The following is a 25,807-nucleotide window of genomic DNA, read 5'->3' as shown; positions in this document are numbered from 1 at the left end:
CATGTCGACCTAGTGACTGTCGACCTATAGTGGTCGACCTAAACATTGTCGACCTAGACACTGTCGATCTTCAGACCGGATCCCATATACAGTACTCCGGCACCATAGCATCAGTGATCTATCATTAAAACTACAAAACTGGTCATTTATATTCAACAGAGAATTGGACATATATTTGTGCAACAAGGACTTTTTGATTACTTACACATATATAGTATATGTGTGTGTGTCTGTGTGTAGGTGTCCTTGTGCATCTTGCATTGTGGGTACATACACCAGCAGGCAGGCAAGTTGTGGTTTTCGCTGCTACAATTTGTACATACACAGCATGCAGGAAACCACAAGCTGAGGAAGGACACAACTGTGTGTGTGTGTGTGTGTGTGTGTGTGTGTGTGTGTATATATATATATATAGTATATATATATCAGTGGCGAAACTAGCGAGCGGTGGGGCCAGGTGCGACAAAATGCTTTGGGCCCCCCATCCCATCCAAGTCCACCCCCTCACCCCTGGAGAGGATCTGGTGAGGGGGACCTGCTCAGGGCCAGAGAAATGGATACCTAGCAACAGTGCCGTAACTAGACATTTTAGCACTGTGTGCAAGAAACGGCATCGGAGCCCCACCCCTGCATGCAAAACAGGGGCAGTGCGCGCCGTAGGCGCGTGCAAAAATACATAGTGGCGTGGCTTCGTGGGGAAGGGGTGTGGCCACAAAATAATACCAATTCATAAAACGGTGCACAGTAGTCTCCATTATTCAAATTACGCCGCACAGTAGCACCACTACACCAGGTAGAGACCCTTTTACACCTTACGGCGGACAGATTCCTCTTTTTACACATTACGGCAGACAGCGTCCCCCTTTTTACACATAACTGCAAACAGCGTGCACTTTTTACACATAACGGCAGACAGCGTCCCCTTTTTACACATAACGGCAGACAGCGTGCCCTTGTTACACATAGCGGCAGACAGTGTCCCCTTTTTACACATAACGGCAGACCGCGTGCCCTTGTTACACATAGCGGCAGACAGCATACACTTTTTACAAATAGCGGCAGACAGCGTGCCCTTGATAAACATAACGGCAGACAGCGTACCCTTTTTACACATAACGGCAGACAGCGTGCCCTTGTTACACATAGCGGCAGACAGCGTACACTTTTTACACATTACGGCAGACAGCGTGCCCTTGTTACACATAGCGGCAGACAGTGTACCCTTTTTACACATAACGGCAGACAGCGTGCCCTTGTTAAACATAGCAGCAGACAGCGTGCCCCTTTTTACACATAACGGCAGACAGCTTCCCCTTTTTACACATTACGGCAGACAGCATGCCCTTGTTACACATTACGGCAGACAGCGTGCCCTTGTTACACATTACGGCAGACAGCATCCCCCTTTTTACACATTGCGGCAGGCAGATTCCCCCTTTTTACACATTGCGGCAGACAGCGTACACTTTTTACACATAACGGCAGACAGCGTGCCCTTGTTAAACATAACGGCAGACAGCGTGCCCTTGTTACACATAGCGGCAGACAGCGTGCCCCTTTTTACACATAACGGCAGACAGCTTCCCCTTTTTACACATTACGGCAGACAGCATGCCCTTGTTACACATTACGGCATACAGCGTGCCCTTGTTACACATTACGGCAGACAGCATCCCACTTTTTACACATTGCGGCAGGCAGATTCCCCCTTTTTACACATTGCAGCAGGCAGATTCCCCATTTTTACACATAGCGGCAGACAGCGTACACTTTTTACAAATAACGGCAGACAGCGTGCCCTTGTTAAACATAATGGCAGACAGCGTACCTTTTTTACACATAACGGCAGACAGCGTGCCCTTGTTGCACATAGCGGCAGACAGCGTACACTTTTTACACATTACGGCAGACAGCGTGCCCTTGTTACACATAGCGGCAGACAGTGTACCCTTTTTACACATAACGGCAGACAACGTGCCCTTGTTACACATAGCGGCAGACAGCGTACACTTTTTACACATAACGGCAGACAGCGTGCCCTTGTTAAACATAGCAGCAGACAGCCTACACTTTTTACACATAACGGAAGACAGCGTGCCCTTGTTAAACATAACGGCAGACAGCGTGCCCTTGTTACACATAGCGGCAGACAGCGTGCCCCTTTTTACACATAACGGCAGACAGCTTCCCCTTTTTACACATTACGGCAGACAGCATGCCCTTGTTACACATTACGGCAGACAGCGTGCCCTTGTTACACATTACGGCAGACAGCATCCCACTTTTTACACATTGCGGCAGGCAGATTCCCCCTTTTTACACATTGCAGCAGGCAGATTCCCCATTTTTACACATAGCGGCAGACAGCGTACACTTTTTACAAATAACGGCAGACAGCGTGCCCTTGTTAAACATAATGGCAGACAGCGTACCTTTTTTACACATAACGGCAGACAGCGTGCCCTTGTTACACATAGCGGCAGACAGCGTACACTTTTTACACATTACGGCAGACAGCGTGCCCTTGTTACACATAGCGGCAGACAGTGTACCCTTTTTACACATAACGGCAGACAACGTGCCCTTGTTACACATAGAGGCAGACAGCGTACACTTTTTACACATAACGGCAGACAGCGTGCCCTTGTTAAACATAGCAGCAGACAGCCTACACTTTTTACACATAACGGCAGACAGCGTGCCCATTTTTACACATAACGGCAGACAGCGTGCCCCTTTTTACACATAACGGCAGACAGCTTCCCCTTTTTACACATTACGGCAGACAGCATGCCCTTGTTACACATTACGACAGACAGCGTGCCCTTGTTACACATTACGGCAGACAGCATCCCCCTTTTTACACATTGCGGCAGGCAGATTCCCCCTTTTTACACATTGCGGCAGGCAGATTACCCATTTTTACACATTGCGGCAGACAGCGTGCCCTTGTTACACATTTCGGCAGACAGCGTGCCCTTGTTACACATTACGGCATACAGCATCCCCGTTTTTACACATTGCGGCAAGCAGATTCCCTCTTTTTACACATTGCGGCAGGCAGATTCCCCCTTTTTACACATTGCGGCAAGCAGATTCCCCCTTTTTACACATTGCGTCAGGCAGATTCCCCCTTTTTACACATTGCAGCAGGCAGATTCCCCCTTTTTACACATTGCGGCAGGCAGATTCTCCCTTTTTACACATTGCGGCAAGCAGATTCCCCCTTTTTACACATTGTGTCAGGCAGATTCCCCCTTTTTACACATTGCATCAGGCAGATTCCCCATTTTTACACATTGCGGCAGACAGCGTGCCCTTGTTACACATAGCGGCAGACAGTGTACCCTTTTTACACATAACGGCAGACAACATAGTAACATAGTAACATAGTAACATAGTATCTGAGGTTGAAAAAAGACAATTGTCCATCGAGTTCAACCTATTTGTGGTGTCCTCTGCATGATGATTTGACTAAATAGTAACTATAATGCATGACTATGCACCATACCCCTGGATATCCTTATCCAATAGGAATTTATCTAACCCATTCTTAAAGGTGTTGACAGATTCCGCCATTACAACTCCCTCGGGCAGGGAATTCCAAACACGTATTGTCCTTACCGTGAAAAAGCCTTTACGCCGTATTGTGCGGAATCTCCTCTCCTCTAACCTAAGCGAGTGTCCACGAGTCCTCTGTGTTGATCTAACCAAAAACAGGTCACGCGCAAGCTCTGAGTATTGTCCCCTTATATATTTGTAGATGTTGATCATATCCCCTCTTAGTCTCCGCTTTTCCAATGTAAACATGCCTAGTCTTTCAAGCCTTTCCTTGTATTCCATCGTCTCCATGCCCTTAATTAGTTTGGTCGCCCTCCTTTGTACCTTTTCAAGCTCCAGGTACAAAGGAGGGCGCTATGTGACAACGTGCCCTTGTTACACATAGCGGCAGACAGCGTACACTTTTTACACATAACGGCAGACAGCGTGCCCTTGTTAAACATAGCAGCAGACAGCGTACACTTTTTACATATAACGGCAGACAGCGTGCCCCTTTTTACACATATCGGCAGACAGCTTCCCCTTTTTACACATTACGGCAGACAGCATGCCCTTGTTACACATTACGGCAGACAGCGTGCCCTTGTTACACATTACGGCAGACAGCATCCCCCTTTTTACACATTGCGGCAGGCAGATTCCCCATTTTTACACATTGCGGCAGACAGCGTACACTTTTTACAAATAACGGCAGACAGCGTGCCCTTGTTACACATAGTGGCAGACAGCGTGCCCCTTTTTACACATAACGGCAGACAGCTTCCCCTTTTTACACATTACGGCAGACAGCATGCCCTTGTTTCACATTACGGCAGACAGCGTGCCCTTGTTACACATTGCGGCAGACAGCATCCCCCTTTTTACACATTGCGTCAGGCAGATTCCCCCTTTTTACACATTGCGGCAGGCAGATTACCCATTTTTACACATAGCGGCAGACAGCGTACACTTTTTACAAATAACGGCAGACAGCGTGCCCTTGTTAAACATAATGGCAGACAGTGTACCCTTTTTACACATAACGGCAGACAGCGTGCCCTTGTTACACATAGCGGCAGACAGCGTACACTTTTTACACATTACGGCAGACAGCGTGCCCTTGTTACACATAGCGGCAGACAGTGTACCCTTTTTACACATAACGGCAGACAACGTGCCCTTGTTACACATAGCGGCAGACAGCGTACACTTTTTACACATAACGGCAGACAGCGTGCCCTTGTTAAATATAGCGGCAGTCAGCGTACACTTTTTACACATAACGGCAGACAGCGTGCCCCTTTTTACACATAACGGCAGACAGCTTCCCCTTTTTACACATTACGGCAGACAGCATGCCCTTGTTACACATTACGGCAGACAGCATGCCCTTGTTACACATTACGGCAGACAGCGTGCCCTTGTTACACATTACGGCAGACAGCATCCCCCTTTTTACACATTGCGGCAGGCAGATTCCCCCTTTTTACACATTGCGGCAGGCAGATTCCCCTTTTTTACACATTGCGGCAGACAGCGTGCCCCTTTTACACATTACGGCAGACAGCGTGCCCTTGTTACACATTACGGCATACATCATCCCCCTTTTTACACATTGCGGCAAGCAGATTCCCCCTTTTTACACATTGCGGCAGGCAGTTTCCCCCTTTTTACACATTGCGGCAAGCAGATTCCCCCTTTTTACACATTGCGTCAGGCAGATTCCCCCTTTTTACACATTGTGGCAGGCAGATTCCCCCTTTTTACATATTGCGTCAGGCAGATTCCCCCTTTTTACATATTGCGGCAGGCAGATTCCCCCTTTTTACACATTGCGGCAGGCAGATTCCCCCTTTTTACACATTGCGGCAGGCAGATTCCCCCTTTTTACACATTGCGGCAAGCAGATTCCCCCTTTTTACACATTGCGTCAGGCAGATTCCCCATTTTTACACATTGCAGCAGACAGCGTGCCCTTGTTACACATAGCGGCAGACAGTGTACCCTTTTTACACATAACGTCAGACAGCGTGCCCTTGTTAAACATAGCAGCAGACAGCGTACACTTTTTACACATAACGGCAGACAGCGTGCCCCTTTTTACACATAACGGCAGACAGCTTCCCCTTTTTACACATTATGGCAGACAGCATGCCCTTGTTACACATAGCGGCAGACAGTGTACCCTTTTTACACATAACGGCAGACAACGTGCCCTTGTTACACATAGCGGCAGACAGCGTACACTTTTTACACATAACGGCAGACAGCGTGCCCTTGTTAAATATAGCGGCAGTCAGCGTACACTTTTTACACATAACGGCAGACAGCGTGCCCCTTTTTGCACATAACGGCAGACAGCTTCCCCTTTTTACACATTACGGCAGACAGCATGTCCTTGTTACACATTACGGCAGACAGCGTGCCCTTGTTACACATTACGGCAGACAGCATCCCCCTTTTTACAAATTGCGGCAGGCAGATTCCCCCTTTTTACACATTGCGGCAGGCAGATTCCCCATTTTTACACATTGCGGCAGACAGCGTGCCCTTGTTACACATTACGGCAGACAGTGTGCCCTTGTTACACATTACGGCATACATCATCCCCCTTTTTACACATTGCGGCAAGCAGATTCCCCCTTTTTACAAATTGCGGCAGGCAGTTCCCCCCTTTTTACACATTGCGGCAAGCAGATTCCCCCTTTTTACACATTGCGTCAGGCAGATTCCCCCTTTTTACACATTGTGGCAGGCAGATTCCCCCTTTTTACATATTGCGTCAGGCAGATTCCCCCTTTTTACACATTGCGGCAGGCAGATTCCCCCTTTTTACACATTGCGGCAGGCAGATTCCCCCTTTTTACACATTGCGGCAAGCAGATTCCCCCTTTTTACACATTGCGTCAGGCAGATTCCTCATTTTTACACATTGCAGCAGACAGCGTGCCCTTGTTACACATTACGGCAGACAGCGTGCCCTTGTTACACATAGCGGCAGACAGCGTACACTTTTTACACATAACGGCAGACAGCGTGCCCCTTTTTACACATAACGGCAGACAGCGTGCCCTTTTTACACATAACGTCAGACAGCGTGCCCTTGTTAAACATAGCAGCAGACAGCGTACACTTTTTACACATAACGGCAGACAGCGTGCCCCTTTTTACACATAACGGCAGACAGCGTGCCCTTGTTACACATTACGGCAGACAGCATCCCCCTTTTTACACATTGCGGCAGGCAGATTCCCCCTTTTTACACATTGCGGCAGACAGCGTACACTTTTTACACATAACGGCAGACAGCGTGCCCTTGTTAAACATAACGGCAGACAGCGTGCCCCTTTTTACACATAGCGGCAGACAGCGTGCCCCTTTTTACACATAACGGCAGACAGCTTCCCCTTTTTACACATTACGGCAGACAGCATGCCCTTGTTACACATTACGGCAGACAGCATCCCACTTTTTACACATTGCAGCAGGCAGATTCCCCCTTTTTACACATTGCAGCAGGCAGATTCCCCATTTTTACACATAGCGGCAGACAGCGTACACTTTTTACAAATAACGGCAGGCAGCGTGCCCTTGTTAAACATAATGGCAGACAGCGTACCTTTTTAACACATAACGGCAGACAGTGTGCCCTTGTTACACATAGCGGCAGACAGCGTACACTTTTTACACATTACGGCAGACAGCGTGCCCTTGTTACACATAGCGGCAGACAGTGTACCCTTTTTACACATAACGGCAGACAACGTGCCCTTGTTACACATAGCGGCAGACAGCGTACACTTTTTACACATAACGGCAGACAGCGTGCCCTTGTTAAACATAGCAGCAGACAGCGTACACTTTTTACACATAACGGCAGACAGCGTGCCCTTGTTAAACATAGCAGCAGACAGCGTACACTTTTTACACATAACGGCAGACAGCGTGCCCCTTTTTACACATAACGGCAGACAGCGTGCCCCTTTTTACACATAACGGCAGACAGCTTCCCCTTTTTACACATTACGGCAGACAGCATGCCCTTGTTACACATTACGGCAGACAGCGTGCCCTTGTTACACATTACGGCAGGCAGATTCCCCCTTTTTACACATTGCGGCAGGCAGATTCCCCATTTTTACACATTGCGGCAGACAGCGTGCCCTTGTTACACATTACGGCAGACAGCGTGCCCTTGTTACACATTACGGCATACAGCATCCCCGTTTTTTCACATTGCGGCAAGCAGATTCCCTCTTTTTACACATTGCGGCAGGCAGATTCCCCCTTTTTACACATTGCGGCAAGCAGATTCCCCCTTTTTACTCATTGCGTCTGGCAGATTCCCCCTTTTTACACATTGCGGCAGGCAGATTCCCCCTTTTTACACATTGCGGCAGGCAGATTCCCCATTTTTACACATTGCGGCAGACAGCGTGCCCTTGTTACACATTACGGCAGACAGCGTGCCCTTGTTACACATTACGGCATACATCATCCCCCTTTTTACACATTGCGGCAAGCAGATTCCCCCTTTTTACATATTGCGTCAGGCAGATTCCCCCTTTTTACACATTGCGGCAGGCAGATTCCCCCTTTTTACACATTGCGGCAAGCAGATTCCCCCTATTTACACATTGCGTCAGGCAGATTCCCCCTTTTTACACATTGCGGCAGGCAGATTTCCCATTTTTACACATTGCGGCAGACAGCGTACACTTTTTACAAATAACGGCAGACAGCGTGCCCTTGTTACACATAGTGGCAGACAGCGTGCCCCTTTTTACACATAACGGCAGACAGCTTCCCCTTTTTACACATTACGGCAGACAGCATGCCCTTGTTTCACATTACGGCAGACAGCGTACCCTTGTTACACATTACGGCAGACAGCATCCCACTTTTTACACATTGCGTCAGGCAGATTCCCCCTTTTTAAACATTGCGGCAGGCAGATTACCCATTTTTACACATAGCGGCAGACAGCGTACACTTTTTACAAATAACGGCAGACAGCGTGCCCTTGTTACACATAGTGGCAGACAGCGTGCCCCTTTTTACACATTACGGCAGACAGCATCCCACTTTTTACACATTGCGTCAGGCAGATTCCCCCTTTTTACACATTGCGGCAGGCAGATTACCCATTTTTACACATAGCGGCAGACAGCGTACACTTTTTACAAATAACGGCAGACAGCGTGCCCTTGTTAAACATAACGGCAGACAGCGTACCCTTTTTACACATAACGGCAGACAGCGTGCCCTTGTTACACATAGCGGCAGACAGCGTACACTTTTTACACATTACGGCAGACAGCGTGCCCTTGCTACACATAGCGGCAGACAGTGTACCCTTTTTACACATAACAGCAGACAACGTGCCCTTGTTACACATAGCGGCAGACAGCGTACACTTTTTACACATAACGGCAGACAGCGTGCCCTTGTTAAATATAGCGGCAGTCAGCGTACACTTTTTACACATAACGGCAGACAGCGTGCCCCTTTTTACACATAACGGCAGACAGCTTCCCCTTTTTACACTTTACGGCAGACAGCATGCCCTTGTTACACATTACGGCAGACAGCGTGCCCTTGTTACACATTACGGCAGACAGCATCACCCTTTTTACACATTGCGGCAGGCAGATTCCCCCTTTTTACACATTGCGGCAGGCAGATTCCCCATTTTTACACATTGCGGCAGACAGCGTGCCCTTGTTACACATTACGGCAGACAGCGTGCCCTTGTTACACATTACGGCATACATCATCCCCCTTTTTACACATTGCGGCAAGCAGATTCCCCCTTTTTACATATTGCGTCAGGCAGATTCCCCCTTTTTACACATAGCGGCAGACAGCGTACACTTTTTACAAATAACGGCAGACAGCGTGCCCTTGTTAAACATAACGGCAGACAGCGTACCCTTTTTACACATAACGGCAGACAGCGTGCCCTTGTTACACATAGCGGCAGACAGCGTACACTTTTTACACATTACGGCAGACAGCGTGCCCTTGTTACACATAGCGGCAGACAGTGTACCCTTTTTACACATAACGGCAGACAACGTGCCCTTGTTACACATAGCGGCAGACAGCGTACACTTTTTACACATAACGGCAGACAGCGTGCCCTTGTTAAATATAGCGGCAGTCAGCGTACACTTTTTACACATAACGGCAGACAGCGTGCCCCTTTTTACACATAACGGCAGACAGCTTCCCCTTTTTACACTTTACGGCAGACAGCATGCCCTTGTTACACATTACGGCAGACAGCGTGCCCTTGTTACACATTACGGCAGACAGCATCACCCTTTTTACACATTGCGGCAGGCAGATTCCCCCTTTTTACACATTGCGGCAGGCAGATTCCCCATTTTTACACATTGCGGCAGACAGCGTGCCCTTGTTACACATTACGGCAGACAGCGTGCCCTTGTTACACATTACGGCATACATCATCCCCCTTTTTACACATTGCGGCAAGCAGATTCCCCCTTTTTACACATTGCGGCAGGCAGATTCCCCCTTTTTACACATTGCGGCAAGCAGATTCCCCCTTTTTACACATTGCGTCAGGCAGATTCCCCTTTTTACATATTGCGGCAGGCAGATTCCCCCTTTTTACATATTGCGTCAGGCAGATTCCCCCTTTTTACACATTGCGGCAGGCAGATTCCCCCTTTTTACACATTGCGGCAAGCAGATTCCCCCTATTTACACATTGCGTCAGGCAGATTCCCCCTTTTTACACATTGCGGCAGGCAGATTTCCCATTTTTACACATTGCGGCAGACAGCGTACACTTTTTACAAATAACGGCAGACAGCGTGCCCTTGTTACACATAGTGGCAGACAGCGTGCCCCTTTTTACACATAACGGCAGACAGCTTCCCCTTTTTACACATTACGGCAGACAGCATGCCCTTGTTTCACATTACGGCAGACAGCGTACCCTTGTTACACATTACGGCAGACAGCATCCCACTTTTTACACATTGCGTCAGGCAGATTCCCCCTTTTTACACATTGCGGCAGGCAGATTACCCCTTTTTACACATTGCGGCAGGCAGATTCCCCCTTTTTACACATTGCGGCAGGCAGATTCCCCATTTTTACACATTGCGGCAGACAGCGTGCCCTTGTTACACATAGCGGCAGACAGCGTACACTTTTTACACATAACGGCAGACAGCGTGCCCTTGTTAAATATAGCGGCAGTCAGCGTACACTTTTTACACATAACGGCAGACAGCGTGCCCCTTTTTACACATAACGGCAGACAGCTTCCCCTTTTTACACTTTACGGCAGACAGCATGCCCTTGTTACACATTACGGCAGACAGCGTGCCCTTGTTACACATTACGGCAGACAGCATCCCCCTTTTTACACATTGCGGCAAGCAGATTCCCCCTTTTTACATATTGCGTCAGGCAGATTCCCCCTTTTTACACATTGCGGCAGGCAGATTCCCCCTTTTTACACATTGCGGCAGGCAGATTCCCCATTTTTACACATTGCGGCAGACAGCGTGCCCTTGTTACACATTACGGCAGACAGCGTGCCCTTGTTACACATTACGGCATACATCATCCCCCTTTTTACACATTGCGGCAAGCAGATTCCCCCTTTTTACATATTGCGTCAGGCAGATTCCCCCTTTTTACACATTGCGGCAGGCAGATTCCCCCTTTTTACACATTGCGGCAAGCAGATTCCCCCTATTTACACATTGCGTCAGGCAGATTCCCCCTTTTTACACATTGCGGCAGGCAGATTACCCATTTTTACACATAGCGGCAGACAGCGTACACTTTTTACAAATAACGGCAGACAGCGTGCCCTTGTTAAACATAACGGCAGACAGCGTACCCTTTTTACACATAACGGCAGACAGCGTGCCCTTGTTACACATAGCGGCAGACCGCGTACACTTTTTACACATTACGGCAGACAGCGTGCCCTTGTTACACATAGCGGCAGACAGTGTACCCTTTTTACACATAACGGCAGACAACGTGCCCTTGTTACACATAGCGGCAGACAGCGTACACTTTTTACACATAACGGCAGACAGCGTGCCCTTGTTAAATATAGCGGCAGTCAGCGTACACTTTTTACACATAACGGCAGACAGCGTGCCCCTTTTTACACATAACGGCAGACAGCTTCCCCTTTTTACACTTTACGGCAGACAGCATGCCCTTGTTACACATTACGGCAGACAGCGTGCCCTTGTTACACATTACGGCAGACAGCATCACCCTTTTTACACATTGCGGCAGACAGATTCCCTCTTTTTACACATTGCGGCAAGCAGATTCCCCCTTTTTACACATTGCGTCAGGCAGATTCCCCCTTTTTACACATTGCGTCAGGCAGATTCCCCCTTTTTACACATTGCGACAGGCAGATTACCCCTTTTTACACATTGTGGCAGACAGTCCCCCTTTTTGTAGATGGAAAGAAAAGAAAAAAGAAAGAAAGAAAGAAAGAAAGAAAGAAAGAAAGAAAGAAAGAAAGAAAGAAAGAAAGAAAGAAAGAAAGAAAGAAAGAAAGAAAGAAAGAAAGAAAGAAAGAAAGAAAGAAAGAATTATACTTACCCTCTCCGCTGGCTCAGGCTCCTCGGTGGAGCTTCTGGTCACGATTCCCGGGCAGGAGAGGAGGAGGGAGGTGGAGGAGGGAGCCGCAGCAGCGCTGTGTTATTGGTGGAGGCGCTGCTGCCCCTCTGCTTCACTATAGGCTGTTCTCAGAAGACAGCCTCTAGTGAAGCAGAGGGCCAGCAGCAGCAGCGCCTCAACCAGTAGTAAAGCGCTGCTGCGGCTCCCTTCTCCACCTCCCTCCTCCTCCTTCTCCCCCGTACCGGTCCTCTCTGTCCGGGCGGCTGTGTGCTGCGGGCAGCGGTTGCCCGCAGCACAAAGCGGCATGTAATGAGTCAGTTTGACTCATTACATGCTTTGGGCCCCTGGACAATGACGGGCCCCAGTGCAACGCACTGGTTGCACTGGCGGAAGTTCCGCCTCTGATATATATATGTGAAAATGTAAGATTCACACAGAAAAAATATATAATATTATACAATATATATAATTATATGCTAAGGCTAAAACAAAGCCTGAATTTTTCTCAACCGCCCTTTTTAAGAAAAGCCAGAGGTTAGATCCTGTATGTCAACCAGTAACCTCCGGATTTAGGTATTTGGGTTAGATAGGTAAAATGGAAGAGAGAGTGTGGGTGCTAGTGAAATGACTTGGAGACACTTAAAAAAACTACTACACAAGTGTCTATGGGTATTTGTCAATGAATTACACCTGTTCCCCGGACTGCAGCTGCTAAATTGAGTTTGCTAAATCTCAATATTATACAAGAAAAAAAGGGGGGTGTTTAAAGAAGCGCCATCCATAAAGAAAAAGGTGTAATTATTTGATTTATTCAATAGATCACATATGTATTGACATACCACAAATATTAATCGCAGTATCCCCCTCCAGCAATAAATATGTATTAAGCAATTAAAAGTCACATGCATTAATAACTGATTTCAATTTATCCAATGATAACTGAACAGCTGTGAATATATAACCAGGAGGAAAAGCGCATATCAAAAATTAAAATGAGTAAAAAATGAAAAAATAAAAATAATAAAAAGTCTATATTAATAAGACTGTCCAATTGGAGACAACACTGCACCAGTCTTTTTTAGTTCCACAATGGGCTTGAATCAGACTCTTTAGGATAGAAATTACAATGTGGCAAGCATTTCCAGGACAGTTCATTTAAGCAGATTCCTGCTCCAACAGTTCCATATGTAAAGATACCCCTCACCTGTCGTTAAAGATGAATACAGGTGAATTGCTGTATCGGGGTAAGAAATCTCCTATGCAGGAGTGATGTACTTTAAGTTGAATGGAGCCGTGGTTAGCGGATGTCTGTAAGAAGCTGGAACGACGGAGCTAGCCGCATCCGTATGTGATGACTGGGAACCGGTTTCTCAGCCTTGGTAATGAGGCTGTTTCTGATGAAACAGCCTCATTACCAAGGCTGAGAAACCGGTCAAGCAGTGCCCTGTATTTACGATTTCTTGACCCTGCACCCAGAGCTACAGCACAGGCTTTCAGCGCTCTGACTGACAGCCGGCGTCAGTGCAGCAGCGTGAGCAGACCAGTGGATACAGCCGGTTCCCAGTCATCACATACAGATACGGCTAGCTCCGTCATTCCAGCTTCTTACAGACATCTGCTAACAACGGCTCCATTCAACTGTAACCCCTCCCAACTTAGTGGCACTAATGGTAATGGGGTTGTACTATACTGTAGACTATGTGTGCCTACACCCAAGCGTTATGGATATTATAGGTTTGCTTGGGAAAGCCAAGAAAGGGTATATATCAATACACTTTACTCAGTAATAACTTATTACCTACATTTACCACCGCTTGTTTTTTCCATTTCTTCCAGATCCCTTAATGACGTGTTCGTTCGGAGTTCGGTAGTCCTGGTAAGTATTTATTGTTCAGCAATACAGTGCATTTTCACAACAGCAGAATTTACATTTTATTTAAATGTTATACTGTTACCAACACTAACACTCTATAAATATTACTATGGTAATGTATACCAATTCCTATACACTTCCTCCTGCAGCATTACAAAAAAAAAATCAACATAACTGGTTAGGTAGAAAAATTGATAAAAGGTAATTAGTCTTAAGACTTATTGTATTACCTAGTGTAATACTATCGCTAATCAATTACTCCAGTCTCTGTGTCTCTCTGGGTGGAGTAATTGAGGTAACACGTTGGTGCACAGTTGGGGCCCAGTGTACAGTGATGATAGTTGGGCCACACTTGGCCAATGATGGGATCCTGTGGATAATACCAGTCTGGAATTATATATATATATATATATATATATATATATATATATATATATATATATGTATATATATTCTCCTCCTAGGTGTGTCACTCAATTCCACGGCAAGGGGTTTGATGACTTACTACGGTTGCTTCCCCAGAGTTCCACTCTACCTTCCCTATTTTCCTGACAGAGATGAGTTCAATAGGTAGAGGGGAGGTGAAAGGTGCGGTGACTCCCTCTACTGTCACTGAGTGGATATTTATCTCGGTAATTTCTCTGTCACTGGAGGGGATATTTATCCTGGTAGAGGGGTATAGTTGTGGTCTATCGGCACTTGTGTAAAAGCGATACCCCGTACCAGCTATGCAACATCTCCAGGTTCACCTGGCTGGGCAGTGCTGCGCGTCCCTATAGCCTCTCATCCATACACACTTACAGCCCATTATCAAAGTTCCTCCTCAGTTCCCAGCGCTGTGTTTGGAGTATTATTTAGTGAAAACCATGTAAATCACATAAAGCTCCTGAATTTACCTTCCTGGTCCTTGCTGTTCTGGCTGTATTATGGACCTACGTGCGGCTGTTAGTAGGCAGGCTTACTGGTCCCCAAAAGTGTAGTCCCTTTCCTCATGTCCTCTGACTGTGCTGCACTATGTATTTGAGGGCTGTAATTATATATAGGATTACTGACCCCCCCTCAAGAGGGTAGTCCCTTTGTCTTCCTCCTATTGCTGTGCTGCCCTTTATGTACCTTATTGGGCAAGTATCAGATTGGGGCGTTTCACAATATAGGCAGCGCTATAACATCAGTGGGCATCGCTCCCCCCGTACCTGCAGCATCATTAGCAGCTCTGGTTACAGCTGGGGTTATTTCCGTCACAACAGCTCATCGCCCGCCTGCCTCCGTTCATCAGTCTCCGGGAGATGGATCAGGTTAGCGGTATCCGTGGCTCCCCTAGCTCAGCTCTCTGGCCTCCTCCTCCGCCAGTCACTCAGCTCCCTTCAGCTGGCCGCATATAGCCTTTCACCCCGTCTCTCTCCGTCTGCATCACCGCTCCGGCTCTCCTCTTCCACGGGGGGTAACGGTCTCTAACTGACGTTATCCTTGTGCGCTGCTTGAAGTCCTCCCCCGCACGCGATCACACTTTTTACAGCACGAGGGGATTCTGGACTAGTCTCTCTATCCCCGCTCGTGCCAATTTACTCATATAATCCCCTAGTTCAATACCCATAGGGATATATCGTCCTCCAGCATCCCCCATATATATTATATACTTAAAATAGTTACACTTTTATTACGATATGCATATTATAAACAATTCATATATTTACACCTAGCATACCAGGTATATCTATTCATAGGGTCCTTGCCTATTTGGAAATATCTTCTCTTCACCCCAGTGAGCATAGATAATAGGGTGTTACACAACTTAAAGCACATCACTCCTGCATAGGAGATTTCTAACCCCAATACAGCAATTCACCTGTATTCATCTTTTAACGACAGGTGAGGGGTATCTTTACATATGGAACTGCTGGAGCAGGAATCTGCTTAAATTGAAGTGTCCTGGAAATGCTTGCCACATTGTAATTTCTATCATAAAGAGTCTGGTTCAAGCCCATTGTGGAACAACACAAGACCGGTGCAGTGCTGTCTCCAATCGGACAGTCTTATTAATATAGACTTTTTATTATTTTTATTTTTTCATTTTTTACTCATTTTAATTTTTGATATGCGCTTTTCCTCCTGGTTATATATTCACAGCTGTTCAGTTATCATTGGATAAATTGAAATCAGTTATTAATGCATGTGACTATTTAATTGCTTAATACATGTTTATTGCTGGGGGGGGATACTGCGATTAATATTTGTGGTATGTCAATACATATGTGATCTATTGAATAAATCAAATAATTACACCTTTTTCTGTATGGATGGCGCTTCTTTAAACATCCCCCTTTTTTTCTGGGTTAGATAGGTTGGTAACTATAGCAATATAAAGAAAATAAGTTATATTAAAGATAACACAAGATATTACGCTATAAGCATTGGCTGGATTATTAATAAACTGCACATAAATATTTCTTTAGACAGTAATCTCTGGATGTGGGTTTGGGGGAGGGTGATGTGGAGCGCTGGTAGACAGGGGTTCTCTGTGCACATTGCTAAACATACCCTCTCCAAACCATGAGGAAGACTGTGGTTGTGTATACTGTGTTTGGGGGGGGGGGGGTTGGTTGTGTATACTGTGTTGGGGGCTGGGGGGGTTTGATGTGTACACTGTATTGGGGGGGTTGGTTGTGTATACTGTGTTGGGGGTGGGGGGTGGGGTAGGGGCAGCTGTGGTGGTGGTGAGCGGAACTGTGCAAATAGTTGCTTAAGAAATTTACGATTGTTGCAACCGACCCTTTCATGTTCCTGACTCCCCCCCCCAGGGCCATGCATAGCCGACATTTGTGTTAGTAAATTGTCCTGGAGGTCACATTCATTGTCCCTGAATCGCTGAGGTCTGGCATCCTCCATAGCCCGCCATGCTGACTCCAGGTCTCTGAGTGGCCTGCATAGAATATGGGTCATGGCTCTTGCGGTGACGTTGATACTGGTCCTGTTCTTTCTATGTGCTATGTCTCCAGATGTCTGACAGGGGTATAAGATGGAGAGATGACATCAGATAAGGTGTCACTGTTGTTCTGTAGAAATCTATGGGCCTTACTCTGAGTGACGCGGTGCTGCTGCAGTATTAGCGTCTGTTGTCCTAGGCGCGTCTGTGGTGTTAGCTGATGCTAGTGTAAGCCCTCTCTCTAGTGCACAGACACAATTATAGTGTGAAAGGACGCAGACTCACACTCAGAGCGTCTTTATGTGTTACATTCTTGGTGCATTGCACACACAATAATCGGACGCCCCACACCAGGTGCAGGTTCTCCCTCAGAGTGCGGCCTCTAATGTCGGTGATTGTGCTTCTGAGTTTGCAGCGACTTTGGCGACACTCCATCAGTACCCCCGAAACATGCCCATTGGGCGATGCTTCTCCATGCGCCAGGATAGCCACCTCCCAGTCATAGATCCTGAACGCCATATACATTTCCCACACCGTGCGTCTCCGCTGTACTCCGTGTATACTCCGAGTATTACACATGTGCTGCATGAGTTACAGGACGTTTGGCGCCTGCACAGTAGCATAGAAAAGTCATGAAATAAATGAATGAATACTGTAATAATAATAATAATAATAATAATAGAATTGTTTCCATGCTGGAACATGTTTCTGTACTGTATATAACAAGGATTTCTAGCCTGGGACTAGTGTATAGTGCTAGCACAGCAGAACAGCAGAGTCATGTGAGAGTTCAGCGTTAGGAAAGAGACGAGGGGGGGGGGGGGGAGAGGGGGACACAAATACTTTCACTTTCACTAACACAGATACATTAACACTACTGTTACACACCCAACACAACTGCTACAGACAGAGGATCCCCTGCACTGACTGCTGGCGAGAGAGACAGAGAGAGAGAGAGAGAGACAGAGGAGCCCCTGCACTGACTGCTGGCGAGAGAGACAGAGAGAGAGAGAGAGAGACAGAGGATCCCCTGCACTGACTGCTGGCGAGAGAGACAGAGAGAGAGAGAGAGAGAGAGACAGAGGATCCCCTGCACTGACTGCTGGTGAGAGAGACAGACAGAGGGTCCCCAGCACTGACTGCTGGTGAGAGAGACAGACAGAGGGTCCCCTGCACTGACTGCTGGTGAGAGAGACAGACAGAGGGTCCCCTGCACTGACTGCCGGTGAGAGAGACAGAGAGAGAGAGGATCCCTGCACTGACTGCTGGTGAGAGAGACAGAGAGAGACAGACAGAGGATCCCTGCACTGACTGCCGGTGAGAGAGACAGAGAGAGAGACAGAGAGAGGATCCCTGCACTGACTGCTGGTGAGAGAGACAGAGAGAGAGACAGAGGATCACTGCACTGACTGCTGGTGAGAGAGACAGAGAGAGAGAGACAGAGAGAGACAGAGAGACAGAGGGTCCCTGCAATGACTGCTGGTGAGACAGAGAGACGGGGAGAGAGACAGAGAGACAGACGAACCCCTGCACTGACTGCCGGTGAGAGAGAGAGAGAGAGACAGAGGATCCCTGCACTGACTGCTGGTGAGAGAGACAGAGAGAGAGAGGATCCCCTGCACTGACTGCTGGTGAGAGAGACAGAGAGAGACAGACAGAGGATCCCCTGCACTGACTGCTGGTGAGAGAGACAGAGAGAGACGGGAAGAGAGAGAGACAGAGAGACAGAGGATCCCCTGCACTGACTGCTGGTGAGAGAGACAGAGAGAGAGACGGGGAGAGAGAGAGAGACAGAGAGAGAGACAGAGGATCCCCTGCACTGACTGCTGGTGAGAGAGACAGAGAGAGACGGGAAGAGAGAGAGACAGAGAGAGAGAGACAGAGGATCTCCTGCACTGACTGCTGGTGAGAGAGACAGAGAGAGACGGGAGAGGATCCCCTGCACTGACTGCTGGTGAGAGAGACAGAGAGACGGGAAGAGAGAGAGACAGAGAGACAGAGGATCCCCTGCACTGACTGCTGGTGAGAGAGACAGAGAGAGAGACGGTAAGAGAGAGAGACAGAGGATCCCCTGCACTGACTGCTAGTGAGAGAGAGACAGAGAGAGAGACAAAGAGACAGAGGATCCCCTGGACTGACTGCTGGTGAGAGAGACACAGAGAGAGACAGAGGAGCCCCTGCACTGACTGCTGGTGAGAGAGACAGAGAGAGAGACGGGGAGAGAGAGAGACAGAGGAACCCCTGCACTGACTGCTGGTGAGAGAGACAGAGAGAGAGAGACGGGAAGAGAGAGAGACAGAGAGAGAGACAGAGGAACAGAGGAGCCCCTGCACTGACTGCTGGTGAGAGAGACAGAGAGAGAGACAGAGAGACAGAGGAGCCCCTGCACTGACTGCTGGTGAGAGAGACAGAGAGAGAGAGAGACAGAGGAGCCCCTGCACTGACTGCTGGTGAGAGAGACAGAGAGAGAGAGAGAGACGGGAAGAGAGAGAGACAGAGAGAGAGAGACAGAGGAGCCCCTGCACTGACTGCTGGTGAGAGAGACAGAGAGAGACGGGAAGAGAGAGAGTGACAGAGAGAGACGGCAAGAGAGAGAGAGACAGAGAGAGAGACAGAGGATCCCCTGCACTGACTGCTGGTGAGAGAGGCAGAGAGAGACGGGAAGAGAGAGAGAGACAGAGAGATAGAGGAGCCCCTGCACTGACTGCTGGTGAGAAAGACAGAGAGAGACGGGAAGAGAGAGAGTGATAGAGAGAGAGACAGAGAGAGACGGGAAGAGAGAGAGAGACAGAGAGAGAGACAGAGGATCCCCTGCACTGACTGCTGGTGAGAGAGACAGAGAGAGACGGGAAGAGAGAGAGAGACAGAGAGATAGAGGAGCCCCTGCACTGACTGCTGGTGAAAGAGAAAGAGAGAGAGGGCGGGGTGTAGGAGAGAGAGGGAGACAGTGAAAGAGAGACAGAGAGAGGGAGAGGGGGGGTAGAGAATATATATATATATATATATATAAAAACACAGAGAGAGAGTTAGAGAGAGTGAGAGAGAGAGATAAGGAGGGAAAGAGAGAGAGATAAGGAGCGTGACAGGGAGAGAGTGGGGGAGTAGAGAGAGAGAGAGAGAGAGAAGGAGAAAGAATTTCAGATAATAATGTAAATGTCAGGAAATGGAGTTTTATATATATATGTAACCCTCTCCCACTCGTCACTACCCGAGATACCAGAGTTACGAATTATTATATACCAGCAGTGCCTCCACCCAAGCTATTTTTATTGGTTTGATATAGTAGGGCTAGCTTGAGTAAGCCCGGATTAATGATTCCATTTACTAGGAGGATGATAGTAATGTTAGTGTAGTGTATCCACCTACCAAATTGTTGTCAAATGTTCGGTATTCTTTATTTTCCAGATCCTCTTCGGACACCTTCCCTCGGAATCACAGGTTACAGGTAAGTGTTAAAAGATCCATAATACTATACCCCTTACTAGGGAATACTAGGCTACTTTATTATAAGTTTATAATATTTTATAGAAATAATGGTCAATAGACAATTAATATTTACCCTCCCCCTTTATACAATTAAATTGCATGCATCACAAAAAAAACATTGGATCCAACAAAAAACAATTCTGTGAAGGAAAGTTACAGGGTTAGTCGCTGCGCATACATTCAAGAGTTTAGTAGAATAGTCTATACTTCTATACCGTTGGTGCACTGGTTGGGGCCCATGAAAAGTTGATCACTTAAAGTTCTGTTGGGTTACCTATAATAATGAAGTCAACTTCCTGTACTTATAGGTGCGTATGCACATACATCTATCCTTCTGACGGGAATAGGTACTTCCTCGCGATTATATAATGGTACATCAATATCCTCAGTTTCTGAAGAGTACGCTCCTGTCTGGTCTATTAGTAGATACTTTACCAAAGCAGAAGGCGGCTCCTACTTTTCCACAGTGCAAACGCTGATACGAGCGATAGATAGATAGGGGATCAGCAGGGCTCCTCTGTGCTCATAGTGCAGGGTATCTTATCTTTGATGAGAGGTAAGGGCCATACATTAGGCTATAATTTATGCTTATAACCTGGCATTTAAGGTCTTTCCAGTTATCGTGAGGGTGACCTAGCCGCCTTTCCGTATTGGTTCTGGCAAAAGTTTATTCCTCTATTACTAGGTTACCCTAGAAGTGATGAAGTATGCATAAAAAGATGAAAAGGATATTATTATACAGCACTTATAATTTTTGTGTTCCTCTTGGTAGTGGTCATATATATAAGTCTTTAAAGCTGACTGATGATCGGGATGTAGTATCCTCGGAAGTACTGTATTTACTCCTGAGGCTGAAAAGGAGGGGCTGTTGCCAGTTATTCACAGTCATAGCAGCAGCCTCATCCCCTGGCAGCCGAATGGAGGTGGTCTTTGGAGTTCGCCCCTCCGTGTATACTGTAAAAAAGGGGGGAGTTTAGACTCGGCCCAGCCCTATTGGAGATGTCTATATAGTCTCTATTATAGTCACTTGTTTCTCTCTGTGGAGACACTTATGCCCCTGGACTCCTCCCCCCGGCTTGCAAGCACCAAAATATAATTATAATTCAGGTAATGGTCTCATCAGCCTCCCGGAGGCCATTACTATTACCTCCTCTACTGCACTTCCACCCGTCGCAGGGGGACACCAGCCATCACCATCTTTTATGAATACCTCGGATCTCACTCTCAGAGAGGACGTGCAGGCGCCACAGCTATCCTCCGCTATTCCGATTACCTCTCTCTTCAATAGCGGGAGCTGACGTGCAGTCGGCGGGCTCTCCGCGGTCTAGCGGGGTGAGTAGCTGGCGATACTCCGGCTCCACTCTTCACACTTATACCCGGCTCTAGCTGGTCACCTTCCTCCCCCCGGATCTTTCAGGCAGTCTGTTGTCCGGCACCTTCTGTCTTCCTCTATCGGAGAATGCCTTTCTCCTCTCGGGTCGTGATTCTCACTCGTCCGTCTGTCCCCGTTGCTCTTTTTCCGCTTTTCCCCTGCGCCACCAACCGTCCTCCCCTCTCCCAGCACGCGATCTCTCTTCCTTTGCGCGAGGGGCTTCTGGAAGTCTCCCTCCATCCCCTCGTGCCTTGATATTATTCCAACTCCTGTGGTCCCGGGTTGCACACCATTATTACATGGACCAGGCTTACATCCTTATTATAATTAAACATTTAAAGTTTTATGTACAATATATTTCATTTATTTACACTTGTCCACAGTATTTCATTATATAAAAGTATACATTTGAACTATCCCCCCTCTTTCTCCATTTCATAAGATGCTAGGGCTACACTCTCCCCCTGGGGATTCCAACTTACCCCTTTCAAGTGGAATTGGTATCCCCATCTTTTACTTATATTGGACACGGGGTACCCTAGCCCATATCGATTTACCCCCTATCAACTCCATATCCGAAATAAGGCCATGACATTACCACACTGGGATGAATCGTCAAAGGTACCTCAGTGGGCATACCCAAGCGTTCATAGGTAAGTATTCAGGGTGGTTTTCTTATTCTCTGGGGCCTGGGGGAGCTGGCCAGGGGCCTTAGATTTAAGTCACCGCTCGCCTCATCCTCATCATTAATAAATCCTCTATTAGGACTATTATTATCCTCTTCAGACCAAGGACTTTCCTCCGAGTCCCCTTCCATCTTCCCCCCTGTATCGGTTAATTGTAATGCAGGCTGTTCCCATGTTGATGACATTGTACTACCAGAGTCCGTACACCCCTTGTCTTTATAATATACCCCATTTCCAAATGGTTCCTCTTCCTGATCACTATCCCCCTCCTCTGGGTATTGTGTCAACAGGGTTGATGATGATGCAGGTGCTGGTTTGGAGTTCCCTTTGGGAGGTCCAGTCTCTGACTCATCCCATCTAATGTTTTGTGCAATAGGTAATATATGTTGCCGATGATAAGTCACTACAGCTCCTTCTCCCTTCTCCGGAATGAGCTGATATACGGGAATATTAGGTAGTGGCTTCACTACTATATAGGGGTCGGTTTTCCATCTATTCTTGAGCTTTTGCCTTCTGGGCACTCCTAGCATTTTGATCAATACCCTGTCCCCAGGTTGTAAACAATGCTCTATCACTTTTCGATCGTGCTGTATCCTATTCTTCTCCCCCATTTTCTCTGCAGTATTTCGAGCCAGGGTATAAGCTTCTTGCAATTGTTGCTGTAACTGTCTCAAGTAATGTGAATGAGAACCCCATGAAGGAGGGTTAATTTGCGTAGGTAAGCACACATCTATTGGTAACCGTGCTTCCCTACCAAACAGAAGTAGATAAGGACTATACCCCGTCGCCTCATTCCGGGTACAATTATAGGCATGAACTAGATATGTAATGTGTTGCTTCCATAACCGTTTTTGTTTTTCATTCAACGTTCCCAGCATATTTAATAATGTCCGGTTGAATCTTTCGGGTTGTGGATCCCCCTGCGGATGGTACGGGGTAGTTCTGGATTTTCTTATGCCGCAACAGTAGCACAATTCTTTAATTAGGTTACTTTCAAACTCCCTTCCTTGGTCTGAATGAATTTGTGCAGGCAGCCCATAGTGGACGAAAAATTTCTCCCACAGAGTACGAGCCACTGTCACAGCCCTTTGATTTACCGTAACATATGCTTGCGCATACCTGGTAAAGTGATCGGTGACTACTAATACATTACTTTCACGTCCATCGGGTCCTTCTAGGGATAAGAAATCAATACACACTAAATCGAAGGGCCCCGAGCTCTTTATGTTGATAAGAGGGGCCGCATTGCAGGGTAGCGTTTTCCTCAGTACACAGTTTCCACACGATTTACAGAACTGTTCGACATCTCTCTTCATGAAGGGCCAGAAAAATCTCTCAGCTATCAATCCCAGAGTCTTTTCTTGTCCCACATGACCATGATGATTATGTAACTCAACCAATACCATAGATTTATATTAGGAGGGTAATACTATCTGTAATCTAGTAGTGCCTTCTACCCTTCTGGTTGTCCTATAAAGCACCCCTTTCCTTATCTTTAGTCGCTTGATCTGTCGCCACAACACTCTAGTTTCCCTAGATAGTCCGGAACAGGAGAGCAAGAGCCTTGAGTTTTCCAAGTACTGATAGATAGGACCAATATGTTTATCATCCCGTTGCTCTTGGGATAATTGGTCCAGCTTCACCATTTCCAATCCTTCCATTTCGGAGGGGCTCAATCTTCGATATGGAGGAGGTATCGCCTGTGCAGATGCCCCCGTATTAACTATCCCCACTAAAGGAGCAATTGGGTTTATTCGAACACATTGACATAGGCCTCGTACCGCCGCCGCTTGGACCTCGATACATTCTTCAAGGGGTGACGACACTTCATTGTGAGCCCTTCTAGACAAGGAATCCGCGTCCTGATTGCTGACCCCTGGTCGATACTTGATGGTAAAGTTGTAGTTAGACAGGGCCGCCAGCCATCGGTGACCCGTAGCATCCAGCTTGGCAGTTGACTGAATGTAGGTTAACGGGTTATTATCCGTATGTACTGTAAAAGAGGCTCCGTACAGATAATCGTGGAATTTTTCACTAATGGCCCATTTCAAGGCCAAAAATTCAAATTTGTGGGCTGGATAATTCCGTTCACTCCCCGATAAACCCCGGCTGACGTACGCAATTGGTCTGAGTTGATCCTCCCTCCATTGGTACAGTACTCCCCCAATGCCGTCCATGGAGGCATCAATATGCACCTCATATGGAAGTTCCGGATCAGCATAAGCTAGCACTGGCGACTGCGACAGTTGTTCCTTGAGATTATTAAATGCTTCTTCACATTCCTCATTCCACCTATTCCCTGGGACAAAGGTATTCCATTCTCTTTTGTGAAGTCAGCCTTCCTTTAGTAGTAATGGGGGGATATCCTTTGGTCAGATTCGTCAATGGTCTGGCTATCTTAGAGTATTTAGGGACAAATTTTCTATAATAGCCACAAAACCCTAAAAAGGATCGCAGGTCTTTTAGGGTGTTTGGTCGTGGCCAATTCTTAACGGTAGCTACCTTCTCCGGATCTGTGGCTATCCCCTGTCTACTAACAATATGCCCCAGGTACTTCACCGTGGACCGGCATAGCTGGCATTTCTCAATGGAGAGTTTCAACCCTCGACGTTGGAGTCGGTCCAATACTTTCAAGAGCCTCTCGTTGTGTTCCTCCAGGGTTTTACCAAAGACTATGATGTCGTCCTAATAAACTAGGACCTCGCGGTAGCACGTCGCCCACCGTCTTTTCCATGGTCCACTGACAGGTGGCAGGCGCTCCTGTTATACCCTGTGGCATTTTTAGGGATTCGAAAAATCCGATGGGACAGATGAACGCAGTCTTGGCTCTATCATTGGCGCTCATTGGGATTTGATAATACCTACAACGTAGATCTAGTACGGAAAACCATTGACTTCCTTGTAAACAGTCTAGCGCTTCTTCAATTTTGGGGACAGTATATTGGTCCGGTATAGTACGTTGATTTAACGTCCTATAATCAATGCACAGCCGGATCTCACCACTCTTCTTTCGGGCCACCACAATGGGGGAAGCATATTGGCTTTCAGAATCTGCAATCACCTGATTCTCTAAGGGTTTACGCAAATGAGTCCTTATGTCTTCGAAATCAGCGGGGGCAAATCGACGAGATCGCTCCATGAAGGGGGTCTCGTCAAACAGTTTAATCCGATGTTCTACATCCTTGGCGGTCCCTAGATCCCACTCACTTTGTGAAAATACTGCATCTCTCTGCTGTAATTGTTCCAAGAGTAGACCTTTATTGTGGGGGTCGATGTCACTCCCTTGGAAACAG

At 47.2% G+C, this 25,807-nt stretch overlaps 2 protein-coding genes across 11 annotated transcripts in view; one reads left to right on the top strand and one right to left on the bottom strand.

Annotated features, from left to right (window-relative positions):
• The window catches only part of LOC134943894 (mas-related G-protein coupled receptor member H-like), a 33,136-nt gene extending 17,644 nt beyond the window's left edge, over window positions 1-15,492 (bottom strand). For both annotated transcript variants that reach the window (XM_063932463.1, XM_063932462.1), the window contains exon 1: window positions 15,241-15,492. The gene's annotated coding sequence lies outside the window, so the exon portion shown is untranslated. The remainder of the gene's footprint in view (window positions 1-15,240) is intronic.
• Window positions 15,493-17,830: 2,338 nt separating this feature from the next.
• LOC134945649 (uncharacterized) overlaps window positions 17,831-25,807 on the top strand; it is a 77,559-nt gene continuing 69,582 nt past the window's right edge. For 3 of the 9 annotated variants that reach the window (XR_010182138.1, XM_063935081.1, XM_063935080.1), the window contains exons 1-2: window positions 18,392-18,557; window positions 20,376-20,415. Coding sequence is in view for 2 of the 9 variants with exons in the window: in XM_063935081.1 (XP_063791151.1) it covers window positions 18,443-18,557; window positions 20,376-20,415 (155 nt within the window). In the remaining 7 variants the exon portion in view is untranslated. The other 6 variants (XM_063935087.1, XM_063935086.1, XM_063935085.1 and 3 more) reach the window with 6 other exon arrangements.

Source organism: Pseudophryne corroboree, chromosome 7 (assembly GCF_028390025.1).
Source record: "Pseudophryne corroboree isolate aPseCor3 chromosome 7, aPseCor3.hap2, whole genome shotgun sequence".
NCBI classification, from domain to species: domain Eukaryota; kingdom Metazoa; phylum Chordata; class Amphibia; order Anura; family Myobatrachidae; genus Pseudophryne; species Pseudophryne corroboree.
Note: the sequence above shows the minus strand (reverse complement) of the source record. Positions and strands in the feature narration are given on the sequence as shown.